Genomic DNA, 24224 nt, shown 5'->3' with positions numbered 1-24224 from the left:
ATGAAATTTAACATAATTGTATAAAATTATTAAGAAATGTTTAATCAACTCCTATTTTATCAAAAAAATAGTTAATTCAATAACGGTGTCTTAGTTTCAAATTCTAAGGTAGAAACAAAATTTAAAAACGAAAGTAGACAAACCGAAACAAGCAGCAAAGCGAATAAAACAAACGGATTTGAAGTTAATGACTAGTTTTTTTTTCTAATAAGAATGGAATGGAATGCTCGTGAAATTAAGCTTAATCTTCGCTGTCGAGTTAAAGATCATGTGCCGCGAGAGACACGCTGACCTCCATTTAACACTGCTGAGCTCTCTTTGTTTTATTTCCAAGAATATTTAAATGAAATCAAATCTTTTTCTATTAAAAATGTACAACTAATCTTATATGTGTTGCTTATAAATATACGTAAGTTCTTTTTATAGCCAAGAAAAGTTGCGATTGATTGTTTTGGTAAGTTGACCTTGTATATATATATATATTTATGCTCATGCGCTAATTTATTTCAAGAATTCTACTCAAACTTTTTCTCTCTAGATACTCATAGTTCTCTCATCATGTTCAATCCTATCCACGAGAATATCATATTTGCTGAATGATTTTTTATAGATTTATCGAGAAGATGATTAATTGTTTTCATTATCTTTCGAAATTTCCGTGTATAGTTTAATTGATCTTGAAAAACGTTTTAAAACTAAGGTTTGTTCGGTTTCATGGCTTATTTATAAAAATAATACAGTGACGAAAATATAACAATTGTCTCTTTTTACGTGTGATTTAAGCAAATAGTTCGATATGATGTATAACAATTTGTTACAAAATAGTACAGTAAAATAGTGTCATATTTATTAAAAGATTAAAATAGCTAGATCTTTTGACAGGAAAAAAAGTTGTCAGAGCTTTACCTCTTTTCACTATATTTCAGTTTTGCCAGTTTTTCACCGTTTTAACTCAGTTTAGTAAATAAAATTCAGATGACAAAAAAAGAGGGAGATCGGTCTGCACAACTACACCACTACAATTAAGTTTTTTCTTTTGTTTAAATTTTACAGCTAATCCTTTTTTATTTTGTCAACAGTTAAGTCATTCTAGAAAAGTATACGAAAAGGGTCGGTTCTTTTTCAAGATACAAGGAAATTGCATCTAATGAATCAAAAGCATATTGCCATATATTTCTCCAATGTATTAAAATCTGAGATTTGTTGTTTCGTTCTCCAAGCTCACACCTCGAGTTTACACAGATTTTCTTATCGTTTTATATTCTATATTTTCGAAACATATATACATCCTTATTTTCTTGGCTTGTTTCTAACTGGAAATTATATTATATACTTCTTTCGTTTTATAATACATGATGTTATTCCTTAGTGCATAAAAATTAAGAAATTTATTTTTCTTTAAAAAATAATTTTAAAATATAATGGGTTTATTTGTGATATAAACAAAAAAAAAGTAAAATTAATTTTGTAGAAAGAGGTTAGAGAGAGATAGGAAGAGAGAAGAGGAGAGAGGGTGTGATTTTGGTTATATAATGAATTATGAGTTTTTGTTTGGTTATATCACCTAATTTCTCAAATATAATTTAAAAATCATTTAACTAATTACAAATATGACTACAACATCTAATTAGTTACATAATTTTTAATAAAGTTAAAAATAATATAAAAATATCAAAACATCATCAGTTTTGAAACAACAAAAATCTTCTAAGACATCATCTATTATGAAACGGATAGAGTATTTAGTAAAAAAAAAAACTCTATTTTCAGGCTCGCAACTAAGATGAGCATGTACGATAAAGTAGTTGACACAATGGCAAGAAATATAAAGTTAACCTTTTCGCAGAAAAAAAAAAGTTGGCAAAATTTTGTCTGCATTTTCTATAAAAAATATGTTTTGCAGATTTTTTGGTCTAACGTAAAATCGTTTTTAACCTCACTATATATTTTACTTTAGAATATAATAGAAAATAAAATAATGAATAAAAAATATATAGGATAAATTTTTATTTTTTATTTTTTATTTTATTTTTCACTCTATTTTATTTAAAAATATAGAGTGAGTATTGTAATCACAAATAAAAAAGTGCAGGTAAATGGGTTTTTTTGTAACAGCAGGTACATGGGTTTTAAACAGTGAATCGATGTCGTGACAAAAAGGAAATTACACGATTTCTGTGTTTATTTAAATTGATACGTGCTCACATGAATTAAGTGTTCACGTCGGTCGGTGTAAGTGTACGCTCCTCCCAAAATGCCACGTGTGTTGTTTGATTAAATAACATGGGCGTGTGTTTGTGAACCCTTTGACCAGTCAAATTACACATACTTTGGCCCTTTCCTTACAGGCTTACAACACCAATTTGTATACGTAGATACTGTAAATATCATACGTTTATACGTGTTAACAATATAATTATATGCAAGTCGTAACAGTGCTGTGTATAGATTTTTGAGAAAGTGCTGTAAATAGATTTGTCGGCGTGTTTTGTTAAGCATTAAGAATATGTAAGTTGCTTTTTGCAATAGTAATTTTAACAAATGTTAGCTTACATAGTAAATGAAAGACCACTGACTGAACATGTAATTACTATTTAATTAGTAGGTTTTGTATCAAAAGTCACAAACAAATTCAGAAAATGTGGTACAGTACCATTAAATTTGAGTTTCTTTAACTAAAAGCTAGATGTTGATATTATAATATTTTAAAATATAAATACGTAGTCTTTTTTGATAAAGTATAAATACGTAATATTCCTTAGTTCCTTCGTTAGTATGATATCTTTTTATCGAGTTTGTGAAGTTCTATATATAACTTTGTATTTATGATTCAATATACAAGTTAATATAATAATTTAAACAAAGATATTAATGTACAGGAAAAATTAGATCAAAATATTTCCGAATCAAATAGGGATATACATCATACAATACTTCACTTTTGATGTCAACATTTCGATTTCAATCAATGGAGGAGAAATATAATTTTCCAGAATAATCATTTGAATTTTACAAGAGGGCATTTCAATTAGAATGCCTTATAAATTGAATTAAAAAGGTGCATGTGTGGACGTGGTAGAGCGAAAACCTAATAGCTAGTGTGGATTTTATGAGTATTGTAAAGTTGTGTTTCTAGGAATATTGGATAGGCTTCCTATAGTTATAAAATATAATATTTTTTTCTTGATAAGCGCACACAAATTCAATTTCATAACTTCGTTTACATACATCTTTAGGTTTTTGCCGTAGAAATACATTTTGTGAACAGATACATGTTCACTTCTGTTACTGTGCTACATGACGTCTCTGATCTGTTCGTGTAAAAGAGTTGTCAAAATAGAAATTCCACTAACATATGAACGGTGATGCGAGTGCCAAACTCAAAGCTCAAAACATTCAATAAAATTTACGATACAGGTTTAATTTTTAAAACAAGATTTGGCTAGATCTCTCAACAATAAGATTATACTTAGCATTGTGTCAAACTTAGATCTATATGTTAAAATTATGAGATTCTCTGAAACCGATCTATTATAACAAAAGGTGTCAGGAGGTGCATATTTCAATATTTGAAAGACAAGATTCGCATATATAATAATTTCAATTTTAAATAAGAAAGCCTCATTGTTTGTTTATATTTTTGATAAACAAATAATAAAAAACCCTACATAAATACAACCGTCACTTCACTTGTTTCATTCATACTCTCATCTTCTCTCTCTCTTTTTTTTTCCGGCATAACTTGTCTGTGATTTTGAAAAAAAAAAAAAAACCTGTCTGTGATTCTAAACTCCATAAACTGTTTCATCGATAACTGTCTTTTGCTTCAGTATCTATAACTCTTGCTATTTTTCGAATTAAAATTCAAATACAAAGAAAATGTCAGGAAGAAGATCACGTTCGAGACAATCATCAGGGATCTCAGAAGATCAGATCAACGATCTCATTATCAAGTTGCAGCAGCTTCTTCCTGAGCTCAGGAACAGCCGTCGCTCCGACAAGGTACGTTAAATCTATGTTTTAACTATAGCTTTAACATTTAACCCCAATAAAAAACTATAGCTTTATATATATGGCATGAAAATAATGATATGTATGCATATATTGACAGGTTTCAGCATCGAGAGTGTTACAAGAGACGTGCAACTACATAAGGAATCTGCATAGAGAGGTTGATGATCTGAGTGAGAGACTTTCTGAGTTACTCGCAAACACAGACACTGCTCAAGCTGCTTTAATCAGAAGCTTACTTACCCAATAATTTCTATCTTCTTCTTCTTTATTACTATAATAATAATAGTACGCGGATTTTATTTTTCTCTAGATGATAATGACCTTATAGATGTTTAATGATACAAGTTCGTCACTTCTGCTTTGGTCATAAATATTCGCTTGTTTCCTATATAAAACCTTTGCTTTTTTCAGTTACTTTGTTTGTCTCTTTTTATAATTCTGTTAGGGTTTTGTTCACCCAAAGACTTAGCTATGTTCATTTTCTAGCCTTCCTTGTTTGTGTCTTTCATAATTTAAAAAATGTCATAACAAGAGATCTTACATCAAAAAACGATGAGTTTGTAACATAAACATATCACTTAGCAATTTCATGTTATATATAGATACTGCGAAAAGAAGAAGCCTTATAAAATCTTAGAAAATAACAGTAAGTTCCTTTTTTAACACTATAAAGGGATAAATTTTATATATCCCGAAATTTAAGAAAGATGATACCCAAAAAAGACTCATCCATTATAAAAATGTCCAAGAACATATTCAATATTAGTCTCCACTTGCTAGTTTTGGTGTTGGCGACATATCTCGTCGAGTGCCATACGTACCTTCTGAGAAAAGAAAAATATATAAGGAACCATTATTATGAGTTTTATGGGTTGCAAAAGATGAAAATAATAATTCAAAACTGTTATCATTGATTACTATATTGCTCTATATACATAAACTACAAAGTAATTAATTATTTTGAGACAGAGGATCGATGAAACTGTCATTTCCGCATATAAACATATTGAGGGATTGGAGGATTATGTTTATGGGAGTATGGGGTGATTTGACGCTATGCACTCAAAAGAAGCATAAAAAGCTGCAAATATTATGCCATAACCTAATTTCGATTTTGTCACTCTTGTTTATATTTGATTTTTGTAGTTTTTTTCCTTCCCACCTAACATACTTTCTTTTTAGAAGATATTTTGAAACTATATTACACACTGATAAGATTGGAAAAAGGCATCTGAGAGAATATCTACTTCTATTTTCGTAGTATTTGTCTAGAGTTTTAAAAGCTATTGTTAAAATTGTTACACATGACCGGAGCCCATTAGCATTTTTAGTGAGGGATTTCATGAAATATAATTCCAATGGACAGTTTTTCTAAAATACCATCAAAGTAAAATATAGTAAAAGACAGTACTGCACCACCATTATATATCTGATGAAACTTAATTGATTAAAAACAGGCTTTCCTTACTTTTCATAAATTGAGATTTTTCAATGTAAAAAAAAAAGAAGAAGAGATTTTTCAATGTTATTGTTTGTAATAAAAAAAATTAGGTAATTTTTGAAACTTGGATCTAACTAGTGGTATCTATTAGTAGTATTTTTGAATGAAAAGAGCAGGTGGTTGTATTTTTGGTAAAATTATGTTAAGTTTATGTTTTTGGTGAGAATCAAATACAACATTACAGATTTAATATCTAAAAGTTAATGATAATTATATCTTATCTTTTTATTTATTATTTGTTATCCAAATTATCTTTGTCAAATCGCCAATAATTAAGTAGCTTATATACTAAAATTCAGGATTGAACTTCACAACATTAATGTTACAGAATATATAAGTTACAGTAATGCCCAGTTTTTATATTTCTCTGTTTCTTATAGCTTAAATTCTAATGTCAGTAAGCCACTTTTTTGTTTAATCAATATCACATTTTTTTAAATAAAGAACAAAACAAAAAAAAAGTACACTTGTCAAGTTTCAATTTCAAACCTAAACTTCACAACATTAAGGTTTAAAAACAAAAAGCTTCATAACATATTAATTCTTACAAAGTTTAAACTTTTATATATTCTGATCTATAAAATAATATATATTTCATGGATCGTTGTCTATCTAATTTATATATACATGATTGTACTCATTATTATATAAATAGGGGTTATTTGTGAAATAACCAAAAAAGAGAGAAATTAGTTTTGTAGAGAAAGATAGGAAGAGAAAATAGGAGAGAGAGAGTGTGAAATTGGTTATTTAGTTAATTTTGGGTTTTTGTTTGGTTATTGGGTGCAAATTCCCATATAAATAATAAAGTATCATTTTAGAACATTAAGATAATAATAATAATAAGGTGCAAAATTAATCAAGTAATAATATGATAAAAATGTATTATTTTCATCACTAATTAAGTAATAATTCAGCTCTTTAATTAATAAAGGAAGTAGACAATATAGTATAAAACTTTCTAAACACACTTCATAGCCGGCTTCTCTTTTATTTTTACACACAGAGAGAGAGAGAGAGAGAGTCCTCTTTCGAATCCTCTTTTTGTTATTAGTTTCAGATTTTTTTCAGAAGAAGAGCTTTCATCAGCTGGATTTTGTTTTCCATAACTGGATTGTTCTGGTTTATGTTTTCCGATGATTCGAGCTTTTGACTCCGAAAAATGTTGTCTTCGCCAACTTTCGACTCCGAGAAAGAGTGATTCCATTAAATCGTTTTCGTCATCTAATTTCAAGCTAATCTTTATCACTAAATATGGTTGCTCGTTCATGCAGGAAGATCGGAATTCTTTTGGAACGATTGAAGATAGTGGTATATCTCTCTTGAAGCCGGGTGATTGTGTACAATCTTTATCACTAAATAAGTTTCTTTACCGGCAGACGAAACCGTTAGTACAAATAACAACAAAGAACCGCGTAAAGAAGCTTTTACTAAAATCAATCACTCATGTTATCTATCGGCATTAGTAACTAAACTGGTGTTACTCTAACATTCTAAGAGGTTCCAATGTTCTTTCGTGGTCACAAAGTTGCAATTGGTGCTGCGGGAGAGAGATGTTTTTGCATGAAGCTAAGGACCAATTCATTTACAAAGACGTCAGACCATGATTATCGCCAGTCTTTAATATAGTTCTTAATCTAAATAATTGATTTAATTAAATCAAAAATAAATAAAAACCTTGTTACCGATCCTTAAACTTTATGGGTTTCTAAGGATAATCATGCTTTCAGAGCATCAAATATTCTTGTTCATTCAGGATTCAACGCCAAAATATATTGTAATGTTATTCATGCATGTTAACGTTATTATTATATGAATTTAAATTAACAAAATATATTGGTTATATATGTCATAGAATATGAAAAAAAATGTCATAGAATAGGATTGCGAATAAAAATTAACACATAATTTGTTTCAAACATTGCAATAACATTGGTTGTGAATATTATTGATTGTTTTGGACCGTTATTTTTGTGGAGCACAAACTTTTTTGGTTACTTCATTAATAAACTTATAATCAAGGAGGAAACACAGAAATATAAAGACGGCCATGATCTATAATAAAGTTTTATCCATACGTTACACCTTGGATTGTAATTAGTACATATTGATACTAGTCAGTTATTGGCTACTAATTATGTACCATCATAATCACTCTGATGTGTATGTGCATATATATATATATGAACATGTACATGCACATATATGTGTATGGTATATATATATATATACAAGTAGTACTACTTTTTACTCAAAAACTCAAAAGTGATTGCATGCATGTATGATATATGCATGGAGAGACGAGAAGAGAAGTCTAATCCAAACCTAAACGCCCCCTATAATTACCATTAATCATATCTATCTCGTAACTCCAAATTTAACAGTGCAATCAATTAGCCGTCACCCCACGTCCTCTAATAGATTCATCATCACTTCATTTCTCTTCTCCACTCTCTCTGTATATAAATATATCAAAATATATCGTTTCTCCCTCATGCAGCTTCACAACACGACCTCCTCTCTATCTCTCTCGCAGCTCTCTACAATGGTTGATCATAAACTCAAGGAAGACAAGCCCTTCTCATTTCTAACATATTCACCATCCTTTGATGATCACATGTCAGTTTCAGAATCTTTTGCTTAGCTTAATTTTTTTTTTGTTGTTGCTAAAATAGCTTAATTTATTGTTTTCTTGTATTATTTGGCAGACGCAGCGCGTTAACGTTTCCTTCGTTTGATTGGGAAGAAGAGCTTCTTCCTCTCCACAACAACTTTGTTTCTCAAGCTTTTCATTTGCCTACACCTTCTCTGTCATTACCTGACCTTGAACCCTTGTCTCAAGGTATAACACATCGTTTGCATAGTTGTTATATATATGTAAACACATAGAGGTCTCATAGATTTTGCTTTTGTCTTGAAGATGTACTCGACTCATACAGCTCTGCAGAGCAGAACAGAGGCGAAGATGACTTGGACATGAATACTAAGAAGAGGAGACTCAACAGAGAACATAACGTGAGAATCATCAGCGATGTTACTACATACACAACCTTTCCGGCTTCAAAGGCATTGTCCATGGAGACTATCTCTCGCTACTTCTATATGCCAATAACTCAGGCAGCTATGGAGCTTGACGTAGGTTTAACTCTTCTGAAAAGAAGATGTCGCGAACTTGGTTTTCGCCGATGGCCTCATCGCAAACTCATGAGCTTACTAGCTCTTATTAGTAACGTCAAGGTATATATTAATAACACTTTTTATTAAATTGTGTCTTTATTACTGTGAGTGATTTTTATTTAATCATGTGAATAGGAGCGGCAGAAGATGCAAGGCGGAGAGAAAGCAGGAATATTCAAGAACGCAGTAGAGATACTTGAGGATGAGAGGAGGAGGATCGAAGAGAATCCGGATTTGGAGTTTAGCGACAAGACAAAGAGGCTGAGACAAGCTTGTTTCAAGGCTACACACAAGATGAAGAAGAAGAATAGTCTCAAGTCATCAGAGATGTCTAAACCCTCTTGTTCAAGCAGCGGCTCTGTCCTCAGTGAGGAGGAGTCAGTTATTGAAGGTGTAGAAAGCGATGAAGAAGTGAAGTATCTCTTGTGTGGTTTCACAAATGAGTTTAGTGGTTTGTGAAAATCTTTTTTTTTATTAAGGATTTGGATTTTAAAGCCACTGATCATTCAACAAAAACATAAATAAGAAACTGATATTTTTAAGGACAAGACATTAAGCTTAAACATTTAGCTTCTCAATCTCTCTCCTTAGAGCATTAGCTCTAAACACACTCCCAATAGTGTTCACAGCCAACTTCAAATCCTCCAAAGGACTACCCGGTGCGACCCTCTTGTACAGATAACTATCAAACGTCATCTTCTGAACATACTCATCACCGCACATTTCAACAAACGCTTCTCTAGCCGGGTTAGATCGGTAAAACACTTTCTGCAACACATCAAGCACCCTGTACGTAGGCAAGTACGTCTTGTCCCATTTCTCCAAGTACTTCCTCAAATCACTCTCGTCAATCATCTTCTTACCTGTTGCAATAAAAACACTTAAACACGCAAACACACATAAAGACAAAATGTGATGTCTTTACCATTTTGTGAGCCTTCAACGATGGCTTCAGCACACATTCTTCCACTCTTTGCAGCGAAGTAGATCCCTTCGCCGGAGCATTTGGTCACGTACCCTGCGGCATCACCGACAAGAGCCACACGCTTGGAGAGTCTGCGTGGACGCGGGTGTTCGGGAATAGGGTGAGCCTCCACGCGGATGATCTTGCCTCCTAGAATCTTGTCCTTGGCTCTGTTTCTTGTCGCGAGCTGGAACTTCTTGATGTCACCTTTGTGAGTAACGGTTCCCGTTCCAACAGCTACATGGTCGCATTTAGGGAAAACCCACCCGTAAAAGTCTGGAGACACGTCATCTCCGACGTACATCTCAGCTAGATCCTCGTAGTACGTCATCTTATCATCTGGGATTCTGATTCTCTCCTGAAAGTTCCAAAATTTTCATTCAGTTCCGTAAGAACAAGATTAAGCATGTGAGTTCCATTATAAGTTCGGTTCCGGTTCGATTTTTTAATAGAATGGTTCGGTTATTTTTAAAATTTTGTTTGGTTTCAGTTAGATATTTTAATATTTTTGTTAGGGTAATAATGTTATAAACCAACTAATATCTGATAAAAAATTTAGGTTCAAGCCGGTTAAAATAATTTGAATAAATCGGGAAAATCAGTTTTCAGATTAAATAAAGATAATTTTTAATATTTTGGATAAAAAACTATTCTAATAATTCAGGTTTTTTAGCATAGTCCAGTTTATAATTACAACTACGTATAATATTTGGTTAAATTTTTTGGTTTTTGGTTATTTGGTAATTTTTTGGTATAATTACTACTTCGTATAATTGTGAATTTCGGTTTGGTTTTGGATTTTGTTTTTTTGTTCGGTTCGGTTTACAATTCTCTATGATCAGACCACTGATTCTCAGCAGACTATGTAAAGGGAAAGACTTTGACCTGAAACGCGATGGCGTAGTCATAATCTCCGGCACCGATAGACTTTGCAACTCTAGAGTTAGCTCCGTCAGCTCCGATAACGGCGTCAACCTCCATCGTCTTCTTCTGTCCCGTAGCTCCCGTCTTCCCATCATACTCCGTGTAATGCAACACGTACGGCGAGTCCCAATTCTCCGGTAGATCCATCTTGAGGAAAAGACCGTTGATAACGGTGGCTCCACTCTTCTCCGCTCTCTCCCTCAGGTACTGGTCAAGAACCTCTCTCCTCACCATACCTATGTACTCATGCTCCTTGAGCGTACGGCCAATGTCGACGGCGATGTTCGACGGAGAGATCATCTTCATCTTGGTGACTCTACGGTCGATGATGTCCAGCGGCAGGTTGAATTCTCCGACCATGCAGAGAGGGATGGCGCCGCCGCAGGGCTTGCAGTTGTCCATCTTGCGCTCGATGAGGATCGTCTCGATGCCTCCCTGAGCGAGAGTTTCGGCGGCGGCTCCTCCTGCTGGTCCTCCGCCGATGACGGCGACGCGGAGGCTGCGGTTGGCGAGCTTGGGACTGGCTCTTGATGCGGTTACTTTGAGGGAGGTCCGTCGCTGGGAGCGAGAGAGGGACGACGGGACATTGGAGACGAAAGTTATCTGGTCCGTTGGGGATTGGCGAAGTCCGGTGAAGGATTTGAGCGCAAACGTCGCCATTGAAAAGCTTAGAGACTTCAGTGAAGTGTGTTCTTCTCTCTTCCTTCAGTTGTGAGTTTTGTTTTGTTTAAATGTATTTTTGTTTAAGTGGATTAGATATGGTCGGAGATTCTCGAGGTGTAGAGACCGTTAGATTGAATAATAGACGGTGGTGATGAGATGTGGATAGAGTTACGGGTTTGGGTGTGTTCTTTTATCTGTGGCTCCCATTTTGTGGAGCAAACGGCTGCGTTTTAGCCACATGGGATTGTAATGTAACCATTGTGTCGTCTTCTGATGTATTCATAGGCATGGTATTGGCCACGTAGGATAGTAATGTAGCTATTTTGTTGTCTTGTGATATATCTTTCATGGGCATGGCAAGCATCCGTAGGATTTTAGGTTCTTTCATGGGCATGGCAAGTATCCGTAGGATTTTAGGTTCACACATTTATGAGCAAAAGTTATTCCGAGTAATTTTTTCACAGTACAATTAGAGAGAGAAGGAAACTTAAAGCTTTATTTCATTTTCATTTTATTTTAGAGTATGGTTGAGATTTTCTTTTTCTCTGCTTACTCTGTTATGGCCATCAATTTCCAACGGTTCAATATCCACCTTTGGTTATTTACAAGATTACCACTGAATATCTGATTTTTTTCAAACCCGAGTATTTTCTTCAGTCCATTGGGCTTACTTGTGCCCATGATTTACCATTTTGTAATGGGTAATTATGAACCCTTTTTCAATCCTAGCTTAACAAAATGATTGTCAGTTTTCTGTTCATCGTGTTGTGGAGTTTTGTTTCTCCTTAACTTTAAATAGCTTTTTGTTTGGTGAAATAATGTTTCATTTTCTGTAATGGGTTTAGCTTATGTTGTATCGGTTTATTCCTTAATCTGTCTTATAATAGTAAGATATATCATCATGGTTGAGGTAGTTGTTGTGTCCTCCACTGTCTCATTGTCTCTCCACCAACACAAAACAAAAACAATAACAATAATAATTAAATGTGGAGAAGATTAAGTACATAAAAGGTGGCCATATTTAAAAGGTGAAAAAAAGAGCAAAACCCTTTTGTGTGTTTCAGTGGATGACCTAACGGTAGCTACGTTTGCTGTGGGATTGTTTTACAAAAATAAAGAAAAATTGAGTGAAAAGATAACCTTTTCAGACATGGGTTTCATAAAGATTGAGACTTTAAAAAAATATCTGACATCTTTATATAGTCTTTTAGATTAAGATTCCATCATGTTAAATCTTGATAGATATCATATATAGCGTGTGATTATTACATTTTCAAAGGTTCTCTAAGTTACAAGAAATTGGAATTAGCAATCTGGACAGTATGGTCGAGTGTGGCGGCTGTTAGCACCTGATCCTGGATAATCGTTAATCTCCACAACATTCATCAACCTCCGTGTCCTTGTTGTTATCTTTGGATCCATTTTATTTCTTCTCTAGTGGAAACAATTATAGACAAACAAAAAACAAGAATAAGAATCAAAATACAGAAGATATTTCATTTTTGCTCACATTGTATTGTGTATATGGAGTAGATTCTTACCAGGTAGCTAATCTGATTCAGTTGTTGTCCCTTGGCTTCACAGTCTATCGGTTTCTCAGTTCCTGCTATAAGCAAGAAATGTAAGAAAGAAATAGAATAAGAAGAATAAACTTGAAGAGAAAATGAGATAGAAGTATTACAGACTTGCAATGACTAGGACAGGCTTCAATGCGATCACAAGAGACAGAACAGCTAAAACCAAGAATATTTGAAGTTGAAAGAGTTGTCTTCTCGCCATCTAATTTCTCTTAAAGACAGATGATGTGTTCTGTTTCTTCAAGCAAAGGTTTGTCTGATTTATATAACAACAAGTCTGTGTGCTCATCCCCAGGATCAGGATTTATAGTGGGTGAAGATATAGATATTAAAGTAGAGCGGATTGTGGAGTTCTTTTGAATCTATACCGTTGATTGTGGAAATAAGCCTTTTGTGTTGGAGACATCACATGATGCTCATCAAAATAAAAATCTTAAGCACTAGTGGTTGAATTTTATAACACACACTGACACATAAATATATACAAAACAGCTGAATATCATTTTTAACACGACTATAACCCGACCTTGAAAAACACACTACTTGGTTAGTCAGACCCTGTTCATAAAACAGGAGGAACCATCATGCTTGATCCATGATCCTTACCTCAATAGCTTGATCCATGCAGTAAAAACAAACGACCACAAAACCATGGACTAATAAATAACAAAAAAAATTTACTCAACTTTGTAGTTAAGAGATCCATCAAGTACCTTCATCCTAAGAATGTGTATATTAACATCATGATCCAGTTTCGTAAAAGTCTTCTTCAGGGCATGTACAATCTCGCAGATGTTACAGCTCAATATGTTTCACAAATCAACAGATGTTATGATAAAGAAAGAGATATACTAAAGAGTGAGGTTTTACAGCAAAGCTCTCCAGTTTCCTTTAATATTCAAAACGAAACTTGATCAGTTTCATAACACAAAGCACAAAAAAGGAAGAAAAAAAAGTACAAAAAGGTGAAAGCCTTGTTTATGTTCTTGAGAGTTGAGAGAAACATCATTGCTTACATAAGCATATACCTTTTTGTCCTTCCTACAAGAGTCAACCGAGCAAACTTGGCTATAACATACTTGGGCCTTTAAATTTGCCTAGTGGGTTATTCATATCTTCTTTCCAGCCCAGTGAAACTTCCTTCTTTTTTGACCTAATTTTCGCCGCCGCAGCAGTTTATCTATTTAAATGCCAACACGATTCGTCAGAGACAGAACATAGTCTCTTCTCGTATAGCTCTAGTCTTGTAGTATCTCTTTATAGTCTTCTTATAGGTTCTAGGCAATTGTAAAGATTTGATCTTTTGTCTTCCGTGAGCCTTTTTGTATAGGTTTTATTTGTGTCTTTGGTGTTTTGAATGCCGGTGATGGTGTTAAATATACTTTGAGAGCTAAGTCTCTAGGAAAAAAGAAACAAATCTGAGGCATTTTTCAATCCTCTTACTTCTTTCACAGTAAATTGTTATTCTCTGTGTTAGCTTAAAGTTGCATAAAAGACTAGTCTCCTTGTTTGCATAAATTGTAGTTGCATAATTTGGTTGGTGCTTTAGTAATTTGTGGTGGTCTTGTGCAAGTGACGATAAAAAGACAGGGACATCAGATTCTCCTTAGGGAGAAGTAGAATGATGATTATTGTCTAAATGGGAATCTCTCTGATGCACTTACCCAAAACTAAAACCTTGTTTTTGAAGCTTTGTTTTAATTGATGTTTTTGTTAATTGTGCCGGTGATGTATATCTATTGATGTGTTTTCATCAGATTTTTATAGTGATGAATATAATCACAATTGTCACTACCTCTGAGGCGCATTTAATTTTCGTTTTGTATCTGACCCTGGTGATTGCATCTAAGAACGGTGATATGAAGTGTTGTTTTGTTCTGGCCTAACATTAACTTTTAGCTCCAAAAGTTAAGCCAATGTATATTAAGGCCCTCCTTGTTTAGATTTTGTTTTTGGGGATGCAGGTTGCTCACATGCTTATCCTTTCACTTGATGCTGTCAAGAGTTTTCAAGGTTGTGCTTGAAGTGGAGACGAGAATGTGCATTTCAAGCTCCCAAGATCTTTCTATGATTCGAATTAACAAGTTGTAACATTATTTGAACATAATGAAAATGTATAATTCTGTGTTTTTCAATAGTCTAAGAACAAATTTCTCTTGTTATAATCATATACTCAAAAAGTTACATAAATTGAAACCAAATCTTCAAAATGAAATTAACAAGAACAATCATTGGTGCCATTCATGGCGTTGAGATATACAATACTGACGACCAAGATCGAAAAAAGAGTTTCTCTATCAATCTTCTACGACCCAAGCTTTGCCAATTCTTTATCAATCTTCTATATAACCCAAGCTTTCTTGGCACTGATACAAACGTAACCAACATTTGATAAACAAAGTTCACATTTTTACGGATCAAATAGATCTTTGATCATCATCTATGGTGCTGCCCCAACAGACTCAAGACCCTCTGTTCTGCTTCTCACGATCCTATGAAACACTTCCCTCACTTTCCTCTCAAACGGATCCAAACCATTCTTCAAAGCTTCATGAACCTTCCCCAACTCCTCAACCCTCTCCCTCACTCCAACCTCCTTCTCCTCCGACAAAGGAAACTGAACAGAATCAACCAACTCCCCCATCAATCTCGAACTCCTCTCAATCTGATTAATCTCCTTCAACAACCCACAGCTGTTCCTCCTCTCCCTCTTCTTCGACTCCTCAATGATCCTATCGTGCAACGACATCAACGACCCTCCCCACTGAAAACTCCTAGGCACATTGAAATGCACCTGAAGCCCTCTGTCCTGACAAGGGATCGCCGCCACAAGGGCCCACATCACAAACAACAACACCGAAGTCATCGTGTAGACAGGAACCGCCAAACCGCTCGTCGCGGTAACATCCCCCGCTCGTGGAGGAGCCAAACCGTTCCCCAACGCTTGCAACTGCTTCGAAGCCGACCACGACCTCGACACCGACCACGACAGCGACCTGAAATGTCCGATCGTTTTCTCCTTGTTCCGACCAAACGAACGGTTACGATGCTGAGTCACGGAGCTCGAGGAAGAAGCTTCCTTGTCGTCCAGCATCCCGATCGCTAACTCAATCAGCGTCTTCTTCGCGCGGCGGAACTGCCCTTCGCCGAGAGGTCTCGTCCTGTCGAAAGCGCAGACGACGATCTCGATCAGCTTCTGCCACTGGCGGATCCGCTCCACGCCGTCGCGGATCGCGTTGCAGACGTCGAGGGCCTTGACGCTCCTGTCGAAATACTCCGATACCATCCGATCCATCGGAGGCTTGGCTACGAGCTCGCGGTGGTTGGAGACGATGACGACGCGAAACTCCTCTTGGCATAACAGGAACGAGTCGAGGAGCTTCCCGACCCATTCGAGGGAGAGGAGATCCTCGGAGGTTGAGGCGTTGAGGTCGGCGAACCTCTCGGCGACTCTTCTCTGGAACGATTCAAGCTCGGCCTCCATCTGAGTCGACTCGGTGGTGGAGGATTCTGCGACCGAGTGGACCGAGTCGCGGCGTAGGTTGAGTAGCGTCCTCCCGAATGATCTTTGGTACTCCGTTGCTGGCATCCTCGAGATGGAATTGATTATCGGAAAATTCTCATAAAAATCGAATCTTTTTTTTATGGGTTTGGAGCGAAGAGAGAGTGATGATGATGATGGAGGGGAAATAAAGAACCCTAATGAGAAAGAGAAGGGATTTTATATTGATTATTTGAGTATTATTTTCTGGGTTATATTTGGTAATATTCTTTTATTTTAGGAGTATTAGTTTTTATTTTTAATTAATGCTATTTATTTCACGTTCCAACGAAAGATATCTTTTTGTCTATTTTTATAATTTTTTTATCTCGTCTTAAACACGTAGCTAACACGTCAACTAGGGGATTATTAAATTAAATTTCATGGGGTTATAAACTAATCTCAGCCGTTGGATTTAGTACCTGCGCAGACATATGGCTTTAGGACATGACAGCACGTGAAGGATGTAATAAGAGATGACACGTGGCGGAATGTGAGTTGGGGAAGTGTGACGGAGACGACGTCAAATAACAGCTCATGCTTAGTTGGCGCGTCTCGGAGAGAGAGAAACGACTTGGTCCCGTTTGATTCGATTCTTGCAACTAGTTCGATTTGCTTTCGTGTTAATTTTATTTTTCGGTTCTTTTTTTTTTGTTGCTTTACTTGCTAAATAACTTATCAAAATTAATCAAGAACTGGTTAAGAAAATCTTTGTTTGATCTTTGAAGTTGTGTTTTGAAAAGAATACTCTTTATATTGTTTCTATTATACAAACGATCACATGAATAATTGAATATGATCGTAGTGTCTTAAAAAAATTGAATGTGATGTTCATAATAAAGAATATAATCAAAAGTTGAAAACCATGTTTGACCCAATCTTTAAGTTTTGAGAGATGGCTTTTTGCATTTAATTAAAATACAAGACGTGAGATGTACACTACATTAGTTATACTCTTTAAATAATCTGTAAAATACGCAAAATGTGTGATACCAAATATTCTTCTGTCTATTCTGTAAAATCCTCAATATCTGGAGATAATAGAAAAAATAGTGAATTATGCGATACTACTAAAAATCCCCTATATATTATTTGAGAAGCATTGCAACATTTTTTTGTAGCCACGTGTCATCACTAGAATGATTCTTAAAATCCTTAGAGAAATAAGTTGGTCCATCTAAATATATAATAAGCTTTTTATTAAACCACAATAAATACGTTATTAATGTGCTTCATTATTTCCTTAAATAAGATTACGTAATTGCCTAATGTGGCTAAAATATATATGACAATTAATGATTTTGAATAATAAAGATTTGATAAAAATAAGTGTGTATTATAATTATATTTGTTTAATTTTAACCTATTAAAATAAATTAAACAATCATAGTAACCATACAATAAAAATTAAAAAAAAAATATATATATATAATATTTTGAATTTTAAAAAACGAGTATAAATAACTAAAACTGTTAAAAGTTTCACATTCTAATTTTGTGATCTATGATTTAAAACTTTTGTTATGACATGATACAAATAATTAAAAAATAATATAAGTTGAAAGTCTCATTTAATAAGTATCAAAAATAAAAGATATATAAGTATATGTATCATTTTAAATTAAACTATATACCATATAAAAAATACATAAATATCTTAATTTTGAAATTTACTTTCAACATTTTTTATGACATGATACAAATTATTAAAAAATAATATAAGTTGAAAGTCTCATTTAATAAATATCAAAAATAAAAGATATATAAATATATGTATCATTTTAAATTAAACTATATATCATATAAAAAATACATAAATATCTTAATTTTGAAATTTACTTTCAACATTTTTTTGATAAAAAAATTGAAAAAATATTGACAACTTAATTCTTTTAAATATTATAAATTACTTAAACCATTAATTCCACAGTGAAAAGTTTGTTATAACCCTTGTTCTAAAACGCGGCGGCTTGGTCCGAGAACGCGGCGGATAAACGTTAAACGGCTGTGGACCGTGGCGATTTCAATCTAATCGGGTGAAAAAATCGGATGGTAGGATAAATCTCAAGTTTTTGTTCTTTTTAACCCAGAAACCAAATGTTCTACGTAAGATCTATGACATAGGTGCTAAAACAGCAAGAAAAAACAAGGAGAAGATGGAAAATCGAGAAAAAAAATCAGCAGCCGTCGTGATTAAAATTGCAGAGAAATAAACCCTATAGGAAGAAGATAACTGTTAAATGACGAAATTACCCCTCTTTAAATGAAAACTCGAAAATACATTTAATTCGCACTGAATTTGCCTCGAACCCGAGTTGGGAGTTGTTAATAAACAACACTAAACCACCACACCACCATGAATCTCTTGTAATCTGTAGCAATATATTAAATATATTCAAAATAATATAAAAATGCCCTAAAATAAATCCCCGATTAATCCCCGTATATTCTCCGATTTATTGATTCGGCGCTAGGCGTCACCCGACCGAACGCGTTACGCCTAGCGTAGTTTCGAACAAGGGTTATAACTAATTTAGACTTTTTTCTATAAAGATACAAATGATAAAAAAAAATATGAACAAAAAACATCATCTAATTAATATTAATATTAAAATATACCATATATGGTACTATCATTTAAATTTAATTATATATCATATCAAATAGAAAAAAAAAATTCGATTTATAAAATTTATTTATATGTTTGCACCAATTTAATTATATAAGTAGTAGATAATGACTTTTTTATTCGATATATATTTATTATTTCATAATATGTTATAAACATATAATATATAAAATAATTTATATATATAATATTTATTCCGCGCAAGGCGCGGATCTTAACCTAGTTTGAAAGTATAGCACGTGTGGAATTCAAGTTCCAAGAGACATTAAACGAAGGAAAACTGATTAACTATAGGAAATGACAGACAAACTCCTCTTTTAAGTTTTGACTAATTCTTGAAATATGTAATAAGTTGTCAAGGACCGATAGAGTTCGTGCATTCTGCGTAGTTCGCGCTGGTCAAATAAGTTACAGTATTTTCAATTCAGATTTCATTACAACATTTTAATTCTTCAAACTGACATGGTCCGGACCAAAATATGTCAAAACACTTAGCAGAAATCATATATTCTAGAACGTACCCGGACATATATGTCAATGTCTATTTATAGCCACAAAATTTTGAATAAAACAAATCAACTATAAACCATTAAACATTATTGCATGTCCATCCAAACCAAACTTATAAATATATTTAAAAAAAAACTTATAAATATCAAACTCAATTGTACCAGAATACACGAGTATAAGAAAAAAAATTAAAGATTTGGTCGTCGCCTGAAAGATTTGTTGAAATATAAAACACTAATAAGAGACCGAGATTGAAGGATGTGTTCCATAATTTTGGAAGGCAACGGTCACGCTATCTTGAAGTAGATAGCTGCATGACCCATCAATGGGTTCACACATCACAAACTCCATATCATTTTGCGCATCTGTTATTATATTATAGGTCTCGTAATGAAAAAGACTATTAAGTTGATGGGATGTGGCGATGGCACTTCTACCTACTTTCGTCGTCTACGTTGGTTCTAGTTTTGTTTATGATTCACTAAACTGCGGTTAAATGTTAAAACAGCCTGATAAGTGTAGATCTAGGGCCTTGGTCCTTGGGTTATAACAGCCACCTATTGGAGGCAAGTTTGGGCATGTCAACTCCCACCGACTCGTATCTGGTGGTTTCATTGAAATTAGTCCCCACTGTGTCCACCTATGTGTCCAGATGCTCTTTGATGTCCATTGGAGTTAGTTTCTGTCAGATTTTTTTTCATAGCTATTCAATTTATCTTAGATAATTGCGTTTTTCTACATTGTTTAGCTTGTATTAAAAAATTTCCGTTATAATTATACTCTGTAATTTTGTAAATGATTAGAAATAATATACTCCTTTTTTGAGTAAACTAGAAATAACATACTCCATTTGAGTAAATTTTTACATTTTATCTAACTTCTGAAATTTCAAATGGCCTGCAGGATAAATGCGGTGTAGTTCAAATAGTAACAAAAATATATAGAAATATATGTATATATAGAAATTTTTGTTATTATTAATCACGGTGTGGGGTAGGGCGGTTGGTTACCATCAGTAGCGGCCATGACACCAAGCGATGGAAGCTTGGGCTTCCGGCCGACGGTAGAATATATAATTATCGGCCTTTTTTTGTATAATATTTGTGTATAGCATAATGGTTAAGGCGTTTATTTGTTTCTTAGAGGTAACGATTTCGAACCTTACACCCTCCAAATTTTAATATACTTTTTTCAGACATATTTAGTGGCCTTTAGTTTCTGTTGGGATTCCAGCCTTCATATTCATCGGGCCGGCACTGGTTACCATTATGAGTGCATGATTCTATAACCTCATATCACTCCTGATAGAACCAAAATCGGGAAGGATCACTTTAGCTGGGTGTTGGATATGATCCGAGAAGGCAAACGACACTTCTGGAACTGGTATGGATTGAAAGGATCGTCAAGAGATGCGGAATGGCTCTTGATATACCCACGATCTAAGGCTAACCACCAAAGAAATAATGAATGTGTTGGCTAACCACCAAACAACACACAAAGATGATTGGCTGACCACCAAATCAACAAGCCGGTTCAAACCGATGAACTAGCTAAAGAACTCTCTCTCTCACTCAGAGAATAAACGAAATAAACTCAAAAACATAGACTGATTTTATTCATAGAAGAGCTTACATATTTATATTACTTGTGGTCAAAGAAAGATTAAGAGTTTTTGTGGAAAACTAGAAACTTAGAAAACATAAACAAAGACTAAGACTTTTGACTAGAAATAAGTGTGTTGTTGAATGCCCCTTGATATGTCCACGAATTTGACTCCTTTTGTTGATATTTCTTGATGCAAATGGGCATAAGACCATCAGCAAAGGCCTGGTCGAATTTGGTGTAAGACCGACCCAAATTGAATTTGTTATGAATTTTTCCTTGGGCTGAAAAAGGCTCATTTCGCCCAAAAACTAAACAAGCTCCTTCTTCAGTGTCACTTAGCTCATTCAGCTCCAAGCTAGTGTCACTTAGCTCACTCAGCTCATCCAGCTCAGATATGTAAGTGTCACTTTGATTCAGCTCGACCAGCTCGCCCAAATAAGTGTCATTTCGTCCAGCTCGTCCAAAGTTAGCTTCTGGCTCGACCATGGTTGCTTCATCCGATGGGGAAACCTTGGTTGGGTCGAGTTGTGCACCATCCTGGCCCGGGTCTACGATCCAGGGCACATCAACTCCACTACTTAGGCTCTAAATGGTGACTGCGGTTTGAACGGTGCGGGACAAGCGGTTCAACTGTGATGCGATTTTAACAGTAATAAAAACGTATAGATATATGGTATGTATAGAAATTTTTGTTACTGTTAACTAGGGATGTCAATTGGACGGACTGGGTGGATTTGGGCGTGTCCAGATGGACTTATTTTTTTCTGGGCGTTTTTGGTCGAGCCCAAATAGAACCATGTCCAAATAGGACCATGTCCAAATAAGACCATGACCAGGTGGACTGTCCATGGAATCCAGATGTCCATTTAATGTAAAATGTCTAATTTTCAAACTTAAAAGATGTACATATTAGAAATGTCATATATATATAACATCTTAACCTTACTTAAATTTCATGTTTTACAAAACATACTTAAACTTAAATTTCATGTTTCACAAAAGATACTTAAAGTCTTAAACTTAAACTTAAAATTCATATTTTACAAAAGCCAAAACCATGCAAACCCATCAACCTAAAAGCAATCAAATCGCAAAGAGAGGAGAGTCGAGATGAAGCGACCTGAAGCGAATCGAAGACAAAGTGAGAGACAGAGAGGAGAGTCGAGATGGAGAGACACAGCTCGAGAGATGAAGAGACGAGGCGGAGAGACACTAATCGAGAGATGGAGAGACGAGACGGAGAGACACTGCTCGAGAGATGGAGAGATGAGACGGAGAGAAGAGTCGAGACTCGAGAGATTTGTGATTTGTGATTTTTTTTTTCCCAAATATTTGTGATTTCAAATATTACTTTTTTAAAATATGAACGTATTTGGGCGGCCCATGTCCATTTGGTTTTGTCCATTGGACTCTGGGCGCATCTGGGCATAATCTATTTGGACAGAAAATATTTCGGGTATATTTGGGCGTGACCATATTAGTTCATATCGATTTGGACATGGGCCGCCCATGGACAATGTGCCCAATTGACATCCCTACTGTTAACTGCGGTGCGGTGTGGGGCGGAGCGATTGTAAACATTCGAAGCCTTAAATTACTAAAATCAATAACTTGACGTTCACGAACGCAATCGCATTCCTATACTTGGTCAACGACGAAACGCAACCACAATAAAGGACATCATTAACCCGTAAAGAGCGCATGTTAGCAACGGTATAAGCGCATGTTAGCAACGGTATAAGCGCATGTTAGCACACTTTTCACAAAAAAGTCTTCTCTTTTCTTCTCGCCGCCCTGCTTTTCCACTCCGACAGTAAAAAAAGTAGTCGGAACCTTAAAAAAAAGAAGTGATGAGCAACCGTATCGGATTACTCGATCTGGAGAAGCATTTCGCCTTCTACGGAGCTTATCACAGCAACCGCGTAAACATAATCATCCACACACTATTCGTATGGCCTAACGTCTTCGCGACTCTCCTTTTCCTGTATTCCACGCAACCGATTCTAGATCGCTCTTATCTAGTGTTCATCGAAGCGTTGACTTTTGACGGTGTTCTGCGCCTGGACATTGGTTTTATCCTCACTGCGATCTATGCTGTCTTCTACATATGTTTGGATAACAAGTCTGGAGTTTTAGCTGCTCTGTTATGTTTCTCTTGCTGGATCGGCTCTAGCTTTCTCGCAGCTCGTTTAGGACATTCCTTGACCTTGAAGGTAAGTGCTCTTCATCCAATTATTTGTATGAAAAAAGAATTCACCTTTGCTCATAGCTACCACATGAGAAAATAAAGCTGAGGTTTTTTTTGACACATCTATAACTTGACTGCAAGAGGGCAATGTATTATGGTCCTAGTTGAAGTTCCACTTTGTATATTTTAATATGTGACTGGCTTTCTCAGGTTGGAGTAGCTTCTCAGCTCCTATGCTGGACCGGTCAGTTCCTAGGTCACGGCTTGTTTGAGGTGTACACATTTACATTTGTTCTTAGAAAATCATTTACTTGTTGGTTCTCTCCTCTTCAGAACTTTAACTAAAAATGTCGTAATCTATTCGACAGAAACGAGCTCCTGCGCTTCTAGACAATCTGGTCCAAGCTTTTCTGATGGGTCCTTACTTCGTGTTGCTCGAGGTTGAATGTTTCTCTTCACCTTTCTTCCCTTTAAAGTTAGACAATGGTATTGAATGAGAGAAATGCAGGTGCTGCAGTCTGGTTTTGGATACGAGCCATACCCTGGATTCAAATCACGCGTTGACTGCAAGATAGAGAATGATATCAAGGAATGGAGAGAAGAGAAACTGAAGAAGAAGAAGAAGCTTATGTAAGCTCTAACAGGTATACAGTACTAGAGTGAGTATGATTCAAAAATGGTTATTAAAGAAAGCAAATGATGTGTAAACTCATGTAAGGCCCAAGCCCACTAAACAATAGCGTAAGAATGAGCTCATTTGATGATTTCTGGACATGGCTACTGTGTGTGTTGTATAGATAAGCGAATCTTCCACGTTGATCAAATGTGTCACGCTCACGAGACATTTAAGAAGAAATAAAAATCGAAATAAAAATTGGAATAAAATCATAACACAAGAACCGTGACTGTCCGAATAGTACGAAAAGACGTA

General features: G+C 34.8%; 6 protein-coding genes and 3 non-coding genes across 11 annotated transcripts; 6 read left to right on the top strand and 3 right to left on the bottom strand.

The window, feature by feature from the left end:
- The first annotated feature begins 3698 nt into the window (after window positions 1–3698).
- Window positions 3699–4584, top strand: LOC106357273 (transcription factor PRE3-like). Its single transcript, XM_013796955.3, has 2 exons — window positions 3699–4002; window positions 4112–4584. Exons 1-2 carry the CDS (start codon window positions 3880–3882, stop codon window positions 4259–4261), a joined length of 273 nt encoding a protein of 90 aa, XP_013652409.1. The 5' UTR covers window positions 3699–3879; the 3' UTR covers window positions 4262–4584.
- Window positions 4585–8060: 3476 nt separating this feature from the next.
- LOC106354396 (protein RKD2-like) lies at window positions 8061–9151 on the top strand. Its single transcript, XM_048735624.1, has 4 exons — window positions 8061–8134; window positions 8224–8357; window positions 8436–8752; window positions 8828–9151. The coding sequence occupies exons 1-4, from the start codon at window positions 8061–8063 to the stop codon at window positions 9149–9151; spliced, it is 849 nt and encodes a 282-aa protein (XP_048591581.1).
- On the bottom strand, window positions 9145–11502 carry LOC106354395 (geranylgeranyl diphosphate reductase, chloroplastic). The gene is made up of 3 exons (XM_013794319.3): window positions 10542–11502; window positions 9618–10014; window positions 9145–9555 (listed from the first exon to the last, which is right to left on the bottom strand). The coding sequence occupies exons 1-3, from the start codon at window positions 11238–11240 to the stop codon at window positions 9251–9253; spliced, it is 1401 nt and encodes a 466-aa protein (XP_013649773.2). The 5' UTR covers window positions 11241–11502; the 3' UTR covers window positions 9145–9250.
- Window positions 11503–12469: 967 nt separating this feature from the next.
- Window positions 12470–13883, bottom strand: LOC125576358. 2 transcript variants are annotated; one of them, XM_048736246.1, is made up of 3 exons: window positions 12929–13883; window positions 12785–12849; window positions 12470–12677 (listed from the first exon to the last, which is right to left on the bottom strand). In XM_048736246.1, exons 1-3 carry the CDS (start codon window positions 13020–13022, stop codon window positions 12549–12551), a joined length of 288 nt encoding a protein of 95 aa, XP_048592203.1. In that variant the 5' UTR covers window positions 13023–13883; the 3' UTR covers window positions 12470–12548. The 2 variants fall into 2 exon arrangements, with proteins under 2 accessions (XP_048592203.1, XP_048592204.1); XM_048736247.1 differs by having other exon boundaries at window positions 12785–12846; window positions 12929–13813.
- Window positions 13884–14174: 291 nt separating this feature from the next.
- On the top strand, window positions 14175–14250 carry LOC125576801. Its single transcript, XR_007315225.1, has one exon. It is a non-coding gene; the product is annotated as a small nucleolar RNA Z267 (small nucleolar RNA).
- A 135-nt stretch (window positions 14251–14385) lies between these two features.
- On the top strand, window positions 14386–14481 carry LOC125576803. The gene has a single exon (XR_007315227.1). It is a non-coding gene; the product is annotated as a small nucleolar RNA R44/J54/Z268 family (small nucleolar RNA).
- Window positions 14482–14582: 101 nt separating this feature from the next.
- Window positions 14583–14685, top strand: LOC125576814. The gene has a single exon (XR_007315238.1). It is a non-coding gene; the product is annotated as a small nucleolar RNA snoR17 (small nucleolar RNA).
- Window positions 14686–14955: 270 nt separating this feature from the next.
- Window positions 14956–16531, bottom strand: LOC106354394 (protein ROH1-like). The gene has a single exon (XM_013794318.3). The coding sequence runs from the start codon at window positions 16407–16409 to the stop codon at window positions 15261–15263; it is 1149 nt and encodes a 382-aa protein (XP_013649772.2). The 5' UTR covers window positions 16410–16531; the 3' UTR covers window positions 14956–15260.
- A 6362-nt stretch (window positions 16532–22893) lies between these two features.
- LOC106404724 (2-hydroxy-palmitic acid dioxygenase mpo1-like) lies at window positions 22894–24057 on the top strand. Of its 2 annotated transcripts, none has more exons than XM_013845409.3 (4): window positions 22894–23318; window positions 23504–23566; window positions 23662–23733; window positions 23811–24057. In XM_013845409.3, exons 1-4 carry the CDS (start codon window positions 22956–22958, stop codon window positions 23925–23927), a joined length of 615 nt encoding a protein of 204 aa, XP_013700863.2. In that variant the 5' UTR covers window positions 22894–22955; the 3' UTR covers window positions 23928–24057. The 2 variants fall into 2 exon arrangements, with proteins under 2 accessions (XP_013700863.2, XP_013700862.2); XM_013845408.3 differs by having other exon boundaries at window positions 22900–23318; window positions 23802–24057.
- Window positions 24058–24224: the final 167 nt, after the last annotated feature.

Source organism: Brassica napus, chromosome A7 (genome assembly GCF_020379485.1).
Source record: "Brassica napus cultivar Da-Ae chromosome A7, Da-Ae, whole genome shotgun sequence".
Classification (NCBI taxonomy): Eukaryota; Viridiplantae; Streptophyta; class Magnoliopsida; order Brassicales; family Brassicaceae; genus Brassica; species Brassica napus.
The sequence above is the reverse complement of the archived record's forward strand: the minus strand, read 5'-3'. Positions and strand labels throughout refer to the sequence as shown.